This window comes from Lactuca saligna, chromosome 8 (assembly GCF_052625555.1).
Source record: "Lactuca saligna cultivar CGN05327 chromosome 8, ASM5262555v1, whole genome shotgun sequence".
In the NCBI taxonomy this organism is placed as follows: Eukaryota; Viridiplantae; Streptophyta; class Magnoliopsida; order Asterales; family Asteraceae; genus Lactuca; species Lactuca saligna.
In genome coordinates this window covers 108,607,181-108,617,607 of record NC_136424.1, presented here as the reverse complement: position 1 = coordinate 108,617,607, position 10,427 = coordinate 108,607,181, and the positions used below count along the sequence as shown (strand labels likewise).

The window sequence follows — 10,427 nt, the reverse complement described above, 5'->3', positions numbered from 1 at the left end:
TCAAGATCTTTGATGTCTCATAAGGGGATGCGGTCATTGAAATAGAAATGTATTGGCATCCACAACGTGGCAAAAAAGAAACGAAAAAAGACAGCCTTAGTCAAAGCTTTGCCACAATTTAGCTAATATAATGTTCACAACGGATCCCATAAGAATTCAACAATTAATCATGCTCATGAGGTGAGAGTAGTGCTAGATGTATTGAACCCTAGGAAGTCTTCATGGCGAGTGGCCTAAAACCGACAATATGTTAATAAATGCATCTAAGACATTAAAACATATATCATACTTAAGTTCTATTTGTTTGATACTAGCATGATAGTTTATACTTCTATTACTTTTCCAACAATCGCTCTTTTTCACAATCGCAACTATTTGACAATGTACTTGGTTAACATGTATATTGATGATACTAAAAACTTTTTAAAAGTTGCTACTTTAAAGCAAAAGAATAGAATGTTACAAAATTGGTATCATTAAGTGTGTTAGCGAGAATGTTGGGTTCTGTATGGGGGTGGATGAGAGTGTAGAACCATTCCCACATCAGCTAAAGTGGGGAACAAAGACACATTTTAAAAGCAAGAGGTAGTCGATGTTACATCATGTGTATAAACTAACATAACGTGTAGAAACTAGTTCCCCAAGAAAAAAAAAAGTACACAGATGTGCCTCAGATTCATAGATAACCCAATGCGCGCAAAATAAATAACTCAAATTTCAAAAAATCTAAAAAAATAAATAACTCTATAATTAATCCGAAATATCATGTTCCATAAAAGAACTACAAAATCTAAGTGATTTAACTGCAGTTTTCTGCAAAATCAGTGAGACCTAGCTAGGATGCTATCACACTAAATTATTACAAAAAAAAAAAAAAAAAAAAAAATCGTCTTGCTGTCAGTTGCACAGCACTAATACGTTAAATTCATCATAAAATTAAATGGAAAAAAATCGAAATAAAATCTTCTTGAATTCTTCATAGAAGTTTGATAATCATGACTAACCTTCACTCTGCGGATCCTCCAGCAGTATCAGTTGCAACAAAAAAACATCATACTGCAGAAACTCACCATGCGAACCCTTCTTCTTCATCAATCAACAGATCATTACCATTTTTTTCATCAAAGAAGGATGGAACACACACACTAGCAGCTGCAACAAGAAAGCTGCTTCTATTTTTCCACACCAATTTTTAATTATATAGAAAGGGAAAAAGCAAAAAAAGCATTCGGCACTTTCTATAGCCATTTTATTTCTTATTGATTCTGACTCCATTTTTGAATTATTTTGTACTTTTGACTTTCTTTTTTCATCTGCCTCTAATCTTTTTTGTTCGGCTGCTTTCTGTGCCGCCTTCTTTTCTGCAATCTTCTCCGCCTCTATTTGCTTGCAGTTTTCAGCATGGGCTTGATTAAACATTTTCACAAACTTAAGCAAAGTTTCAACAACTGAAAACAATATCACAACTTAGAAACTTGAAATCTATTTATTACAAATGAATACTTTATCATGAACCTAAATTGTTCTGATGATTGATTACCTGTTTCATACAGGCATTCTTTAGGGTCTTCTCCAAAGTAAATAACTAAAGCATCCACACTTTTACTCTGTGTAAAGTGCAATGTTAAAAACTGGGATACTTGTAGCGATATTTATATTTACAGGATTTTTTTATACCTACCAACTTTGAGAAATGTGAAGCCAGGCTCTTCACTTCAGGTTCCGCAGAAGCAAGAAACTTTTTCAGAGACTGAACATGGAAAACCAAACGTTAAAGTTAAAGTAAGACTCTCATTCACAACCAAATCCAACCCAACTTTTTTATAAAAAATAAAATAAGAAATATACATATAAATATCTGAGCATATTTTATTTATTTATTTTATAAATATAACATCTAACTATTTATTAAGAAAAATTTTATAAAAAAATAAATTAGAAGGAAAAATAAGAAGATTGCATGACATGTTTGGTTGCCAAATAGATGGAATACAATTCCACGGATCCAATTCCATATATTTATATAAAAAACTATATTTTAAGTAAAAATGCAAAATATAATAAATTTTTAATTTTTTATCATTGAATTCCATTCCATTGAATTCCTTGCTATTCCAATTCCCTCAAATTATAATTCCTTTGACTGATTCCATTTATGGCTCTTATCAACTTTATGTGCATACCTTCCGATAAGGTTTAAACATATGTCCATCTTTTTTACACAATTTCTTTTCTTGGACTATTTTCCCTAATCCTATTTCAATCATTTGCATCTCTTCTGCCATGATTTTTATCTGTATCTGAAATAAAAATATCATTTTAATCAAAAAAAAAAAACAACTTTAATTAAAATAAATAAATGTACATGAATTTCACAAAACCTTTGATGCATGCTCCAAGCTGCCAAGTTCCTTGGAAAAGTCTAGGAGTTCAGGTAGTTTGTCTGCAAGCACCTAACACATACAGCAAAGATATGTACCATAAACAAAGTGAAAGAAACACAAGCAAATAAATAAAAAGTCTTACCTTACAAAGATAATGCATGAGAGTCATTTTACTGCTCTTGGCACATGTTTCATTAAGTTTTAAGAGGCTGCCCAATCTGAACCCAACCGCAGCACCTAAAACCAAAAATAATTATGTAACTTCAAATAAAATAAAGAGTAAATTACACAAATGTCCCTGGTCCAAGTGTCAAATTGCACGTTTAGTCTCTATTTTTGAGTCAGCTTCTGATCTGCGTGCTTTTGTAACTACACACTTTGTTGCTGGAGTGTAAAAAAGGGTTGTTGTTGTCGTACCCTAGATCGCAGATCTGAACCCTAGAAGTAAAATATTTGTTTCCTGGGTTAGCCGCCAGTTGGAAAAGAGAAGAAGGAGGAGGACCGCTTCTGATCTAGGATCTTGATAGGGTTTTGGGTGGTTGTTCGGGAATGGTGAGAAAGAGGGAGAAGGGGATGATTCGTGTAATTTACTATAAAATAAATAAAATAAAACTAATCGGAGTAACTAACCTCTTGTAGTTCCTTGGTTGAAAGCATTCACAAGAGAAAGAATTGTCTGTATGACTCTCCTCAACTTTAAAGAACTAATAAGCTGATATAACCACCATCAACATGTATAAAAAAAGTAAAATTTAATCCAATCTTATTGTCACTAAATAACTGCATAATTAAAGTGACAGATAACTAATAACTTGCCTGTTCTACTGATAAATATAAAATGTTTAGGCTATCCCTAAGTTCTGAAACCTAAATTTGTAAAAAGGACAGTAAAGTTAGAATAAGGTAAACATAAGAAAGCAGGAAAGGAAAAGAATAATATCTCCTGACCTGTTCTCTAAATTGTATCTTATATGAAAAAACTACGAGTTTTGCTTCCGAACATGGAACTTTCATTAGCTCTAAGAAGAACTGTTACAAGAAATCAGATATTAGTATTTCACTTTTTGGTCCCTGAATTTATTGACATAAATCCAGAAATATGGTACTATGTACCTGTTCACATTTGCCCAACATTTCAGGTTCTCCTTTATAGCCCTATGCATATAAAATGTAAGTTATACTATGAAAAAAACAACATGTGGTATACAATGTGAAATGGAAATTATAAATACACCTTAAGTAGTTCCATCTCCTCCTTTGTAGGACAGAGCTTTATAAGCTTATCCACCTGATCGACATCCATTGCTAATTCATCCAGATTAAGGACATGCTCCTGTTAAGTTTCACACCATACAAAAGCATTAAAAAAATTTATCAGAAAACGTAATTTGTGATTAAATGCATAATGTTTTCAGCTTACCATCAAATCAGGCAATGGTATCTTCACCTTTGAAAGCATGAGTTCACAGTAAGATGCCCGGCTATGCTCAATCTGCAACAAGTGTGAAATATCAACAAATCTTCCATACAAAGATGTATGAAGTCAGCCATAAGTACAGTTAAAGATTTCACATGCAGTAAACAAGGAAAAAAAAAAATTTATTACCAGTTGTACTTTTTCGGGTTCACTAGATGCTTTGGATTTTGCTTTTGATGCCTTGTCAGAATTCGGATTTGATGCTAACAAGAGTGTTTCAAGTTCTGACATATCAATCTCTGGTGCCCTAATGAGAAATTATGCAAGAAAAACTTAGTAAGGGATCAATGTCAATATGTCAAAAAAAAAAAAAAAAAAAAAAAAAACACCTTGCAGCTTCACCAGATTTTTCTGCTTCAGCCCACAAGCTTCCTTGTCCTACTCTATTTATTTTTGACCAATGTAAAGGCTTCAGCTTTTTTGCTGGTTGAGCTTTCACTGCAGATGTTATTGATAAAACACACGGTTTATTTATAGGAGGTGGTGGAGATGGAGCAGTTACACCGCCTCCTTTTGAAGCTGGTGGTGGAGGTGGTGGACCTGCACCCGCTTCTTTGATTCTATTAAATGGAGTAGGCGGTGATGGTGGAACTGATTTATGTGGTGGTGGTGGTGGCGCTGGGTTAGCTTTGGGTGGGGGTGGTGCTGATGGTGGTGAAGGACCTGATTTATGTGGTGGTGGTGGTGTTGGTGCTGGTGCTGGTGCTTGTGGTTTTGGTGGTTTAAGTGGTTGTAGTCCTTCTCCACCACCACGAGGAGAAGGTGGTGGAGGAACATGCCAATCCACACTGCTAAACATTTCTTGAACATTACCAAATGCTTCTACCGGGACCCCCGCTTCTTCAAAACGAGACATATCTACTGGGACCTTAGAAGCTTCAGCGTCCATTTCGGAGAAGAGAAGCTTCATCCAAGTAGTATGCATGAAAAGAAATATGAAATTTTTTTTTTTTGGGATATTAGCTAGAAAAAAGGATCAATGAAGTTATTTATGATGTTTAGTGATCTATTGAACACAACTTAAGTAACTTACTGAAAAGATTTCAGATGGTTTGTTACCCATTAATCTCATTAATCCTAAAAAATAGTATGTCGTGTGACTAGGAGTAACATGAAGAAAAGTACCTCAGCTTTGAAGTCCTTTGGAAATTGATCCTTTTTATCCCAAGAGATATCGACTTCCTCACGATTCAGCATCAAAGTATTTGATTTGAGGAATGCAGTGTTGAACATGGTACGATACATAATCGTCTCATTCACCAGATCATCAGTTAAGTTAATACACTCCAACACAATGTCACCTTGAATATGGCAATTAATATCAATTTTAACGAGCTCATTTTCTGCCTGAAATGCATGGAAATTATAATCTATCAGAATAAGAAACGTAAACCTAGAATTAAACATTATAGTGATATATCCTACCTGATTGTAAGACCGGACATTCTTACTCCTCCTTGGGGTAGAGAATAAAAGTTTACAGGTTTTATCAATTTGTAGCAACGGATCGCATCCATAAATTCTAAATACAGGGCAACAACCTCCTTTTCCATCAAAATCAGGAATCATTCTGAGTATCACACAATCTATTTTAAGTGCTTTGTCTGGTGGAGGCCAATGTTGTTCATCAGCATTCCTCTTTGACACATACTGTAAGTACCTCAACTGAGAAGCTGTAGGATCCAAACTTGTCATCAGAGGTAACTTCTCAGATGGGGCCTGTTTCAGAACCATCTCAAGGGCCCTACTTTCAGATGTGAAATGTTTTCTGTCAAGTAAAAGAGCAGCCAACATGAAAGACAACACAGGCCAACCACCAAGTTCACTATGCATTAGAATAACTTTTTCTTGTCCAAGTGAGAGCCAGCTTTCACTTGATTTAAGAAAATGGTGGATCACCTCTATTGTCAACACAGGGCGACCTTCATAGTCCCGAGGGTAGTCCATTATAGTAAGATAGTGTTCTGATAAAAGTCGGTGGAGTTTGTTTGTTGTATTTCCTTCCGGGAAATTCATAATCATGGGTGAAGATTTAGGGTATGTTTCTTTAAATTGAGTTATGATTCTGCCCACGTAGCCTTTGTATTCTTCTTGTTCCCAAGTTTTAATTCTGAAACAGGAGTCAAAGACTATACACCAGATGGGCGTGTCATCAAATAAAAAAGAAACAATTTCTATTCAAACTTACAAAGAAATTGAACACACATTACAAAAACGAGTTGTACACACATGATGCTCGCCTCTAATCTACTAGAAATTTAATGTCATAAGTTTAAGACACAAACATTATAATAGGATAGATGATGACCTTGAGAAGTTTTCCCAATACAAGACCACTTTCAGTTACTAAGTTTGTCCAAATAGTCACACTTCAATATAATACCACAGTTTCATAATCCGACACTAATTTGAAGAGTAAAGCTGAACGATAGAAGTAGCATCTAAAACTAGATAGAACTCATAGAAGTGAAGTAATGATTACAAAAAAGGAGAGAAAAGTTTTAACAGAAAAGGCAGTCGTACTACATACATAATTAGATACGCATATCAAACAAATTACTTCATAGAAGGGTAAATAATTACCGTATATTCTTTCAGTTTCAAAGACATCGACAATTCCATCGGGCAGCATCTTATTTCGAAACAACGCCATTCGAATTCACTGATTTCTTAAGCTCTAGAAACAATTTTGATAAATTCCCCAGGCACGAAGGAATTGTTTGCTTACATTTCAGAGAGCGAGAGAGAGGACGTAAATAGCAGTCGACCTTGTAACTCGTAACAACTAACAACCTTTTACTTAGGTGCCGATATCTTAGGAGGTGAGAGTTGTGGGAATCAGTTTGAAAATCTCCGAACTCTCTGGGTAAAATGAACTCTCTGGGTAAAATGAAACCGCTGGACTGCTTCAATGCGAAACGGTCCCAACAACTGAATGAATGAATATATATATATATATATATATATATATATATATATATATATATATATATATATATATATATATATATATATATATATATGTGGTGGTATCGATTCCTGTATGTGAAATTGAAGTAGTCATTCTATGTACACATTGTTTTCTAATTACATAAATAAATATAAGTAAGCAAACATAAAAATGTTATCTTTATGTAGGAAAAAGATTTTAGTTAACTAACAAAATAAATAATATAAGTTTAAGATTTAGGAGTTTCAAAACATTAATATTTTTATTAATCAATCAAGTAAGTAACACATGTTGAAACTTTTACAATCATTATTAAAAAACATTTTAAATATTAGATTTTCAATGAATTTTAGTTGAAATGTTTTGACCACTATAATATATATATATATATATATATATATATATATATATATATATATATATATATATATATATATATATATATATATATATATATATAAGGTTATGTTATTTTGTTTTTAGTAACTATTGTGTGCCAGAATGCACAGATCTGGACCATCGGATGGAATATAAGCAAAGGTCATGATCTGAGGGTCTATGATAGTAGAATTGGATAACATATACCATATAATCACACAAATTTCAGCATAAGGGCATTTTAGTCAATTAACCTATATTAAAAAAAGGAAATTTTCAGATTTTTAGGGATAATTAATTCCTTTATTTTTAAAAATCTGAATATTTTAAAATAATTCAAAATTAAAAATTTGATTTTATTCTGTCAGAATGTTAGAATGTTAACCATAAAGTAGTAAATATATTTTTCAATTTTATTCTGTCAGAATGATAGAATGCCAACGATAAACTAGTAAATACATTCTAAAAAGAATACACAAAATCAATTCTTGAACTAACAATATACCAAATAATTACATTGTATGATTGTGATTCATTGAATAATAACAACATTCTGAAAGAAAAAAGAAAAAAAAAAAAAACATCACAATCTAACAAAAACACTAATCTATTCTGATAGAATATTATACATTGTAACATACCACATTCTGGTATAATACACTCTCATTCTCTATGTTTTCTTCCTTCTCCATATCAATGTTAGTCTCTTCAAAACCTAAATCCACAAAGAAAACATAATCAAGATTCAAAAATTAAAAAATTCAATGCATTCTAAGAGAATAAAAACTATAAATTCTAACAGAATGTACTTGTTGTTGACAATTATTCTCAAACATTCTAATAGAATACATTTATATAAAATAAATTCTAATAGAATACATTACATAATTCAAGAACTGTGATTGTATATAGAATTCAATAGCTGTGATTGAATCATCAACACACATGCATTCATTCCCAGTTATGAATTCAAGAAACAAACACACATTTACATTATCGATTTAGAAATATGAACACCAATTTTGACTTTTTCGAAACAAAATCCAACTTGTGCCTGTGAAGTGCAAAAATAAACCATTGAAGATATCGAATTTAATAAGATGATAAACACAATATCGATCTTGAAAAAAAATCGAGATAAAATCAATCTCGATTGAGGTAAATAATCCCCTAATTGTTGGATTAACGGATCAAAGAAAGAAGAACAGGAGGCTGCCGGAGGATACCTCCATCCAAGTACCTGCAATCATAGGGATTTCCTCACCGTTTCTCGCTTCTCATTCGTGTTCATAGACCCCACAACAGCGCCATTGCTCCTTCGCATCCCCTTCTTCAGCCTCATCGACCCTAGAATCCATCATTGATTGCGAGACGAGAGTATGTGCTCCCCTTTGGATCCGTTGATTGTAGAAGAAGTAGAATCGGTGATAGTGATGGTGTTGATGTCGATGATGAAGTGTTCGGCCGCAAGCATATCTAGGTCAAATATATTTATTTTAATTCCTTAATTGAATGATTAGTTTATTTCCTTAATTGAATAATTTCAATTAAATAATTTCCCTAAATAAAAGTACAAAAGGTCCAAAATACCCTTTAATGATTTATTTAATTATTTATTATTTCTTGAATTCTCATTGGTGCATTTAGGCACACAATAGTTGCTAAAAACATTTGAACCTAGATTAAACATTATCAAGAAATATATATTCAAAAACCAGAAGTCGAAGCCACTTTTATCAACAGTCTTCCCAAAAGTGATGTGGATCTAATTGCAAGAATTAAAGATGCTGCTACCTCTTCTCCTCAAGAACTTCAAAAATTACTTCAAGAAATTCGCCAAACTCCATCAGTTTCTGACGATTCTCCAAAATCTATAAAGAATGATTTATTTGAAGACGCTCAAGACCCTTTTGATGATCCTTATGAAGAATAAGAAATCATTATCCATAAATTTGATGTAATACTTTAAATGTAAGATATTTTGTTTTCTCTATTATCAAAATTTCGTTTTTCAAGTACGAATACATGTATACTATGTAGGTATTCATGTATTTATGTATAAACAATTTTTATCAAAATTATTATCAAATCTATAATCAATGATGATATGAAGACAAAAAAAACTTTAGAAGATGCTCTATAATGGCTTGCTTTATCAAAAGAAGATGGTTATTGATTACAAACGACAATTGTTTCAAAAGATGAATGACAACCACTTTCAAGGACAACCACTTGCAAATAATTATTGATTGGCCATGGATTCTTACGGCAAAATTTATCACAAGATGATTTCAAGACTTTGAAGACTCCAAGATGATTATAAATAGAGGCTATCCTTTAGTTGAAGAGAACAAGAAAAAATTCATTCTCTAAAAAATGTTCATCCAATGTCTAAAAAATCTCCAAGAGTCTCTCTTTCTACTAGTAGATGTTCAAAGTCTTTAGATTTTCAAATAATTCTTTCTCCAGAAGTATGTACTGATTGTAATTCAAGCCTAATTCAAGAAGGTATTATCTAAAATATTCTATCGTTGTGTTATTTTTATGATAATTTCATTTCAAGTTATTCTAACTATTAATTCTACAAGATTTGAAATTTTTGTTAAAATAGTACTCGTTTTTAATAATCAAATTAATCAAATTCATGGTTAGATCATTTAATTATGTCTAGCAAAATTTTGATGAATTGTATTCCTAATAGAAATATTCTTTTAAAAATACAGCAAATCCAAGAATCTATTAATAACTCTGAGCAAAATCTTAAAGATTCTTATAAACTTAATAATCAAGGCACAATTTTAAACAATAATCATATTCATGATGTTAGACGATTCATAAGAGCAAGTATTAAAATTCGTTACAAACAGATACGTTATCTAAAAACAAAACTAGTCATTTTCTAATTATACTAACGATAAATATATATATATATATATATATATATATATATATATATATATATATATACACAGAGAGAGAGAGAGATAGGGATGGAAAGTATAACATATGTATGAGTTTTAATTAATTATTTTTTTGCAACGGTACAATTACAAAACAAAAAAAAACACATTCAAAATATTTAATTAAATATTTTCGTATCACCTTATATAACATATGATCAATATATTAACGATTAAACCACAATATACAACGACTGTATTACAATAATCCAAAAACGAAGAAAATATAAAAACGAATTAGTATAACAAACTTACAAATTAAAAGCTCTAATATAATA

General features: G+C 31.7%; 2 protein-coding genes across 2 annotated transcripts; both read right to left on the bottom strand.

Moving 5' to 3' along the window:
- Positions 1-835: 835 nt before the first annotated feature.
- On the bottom strand, positions 836-4,750 carry LOC145009998 (putative formin-like protein 15b). The gene is made up of 16 exons (XM_078968601.1): positions 4,191-4,750; positions 3,991-4,108; positions 3,805-3,876; positions 3,619-3,717; positions 3,498-3,539; positions 3,333-3,413; positions 3,201-3,251; positions 3,015-3,096; positions 2,527-2,621; positions 2,382-2,453; positions 2,184-2,300; positions 1,682-1,750; positions 1,541-1,607; positions 1,271-1,448; positions 1,071-1,172; positions 836-851 (listed from the first exon to the last, which is right to left on the bottom strand). The coding sequence occupies exons 1-16, from the start codon at positions 4,748-4,750 to the stop codon at positions 836-838; spliced, it is 1,821 nt and encodes a 606-aa protein (XP_078824727.1).
- A 188-nt stretch (positions 4,751-4,938) lies between these two features.
- LOC145009997 (actin-binding FH2 (formin-like) protein) lies at positions 4,939-5,959 on the bottom strand. Its single transcript, XM_078968600.1, has 2 exons — positions 5,287-5,959; positions 4,939-5,208 (listed from the first exon to the last, which is right to left on the bottom strand). The coding sequence occupies exons 1-2, from the start codon at positions 5,881-5,883 to the stop codon at positions 4,939-4,941; spliced, it is 867 nt and encodes a 288-aa protein (XP_078824726.1). The 5' UTR covers positions 5,884-5,959.
- Positions 5,960-10,427: the final 4,468 nt, after the last annotated feature.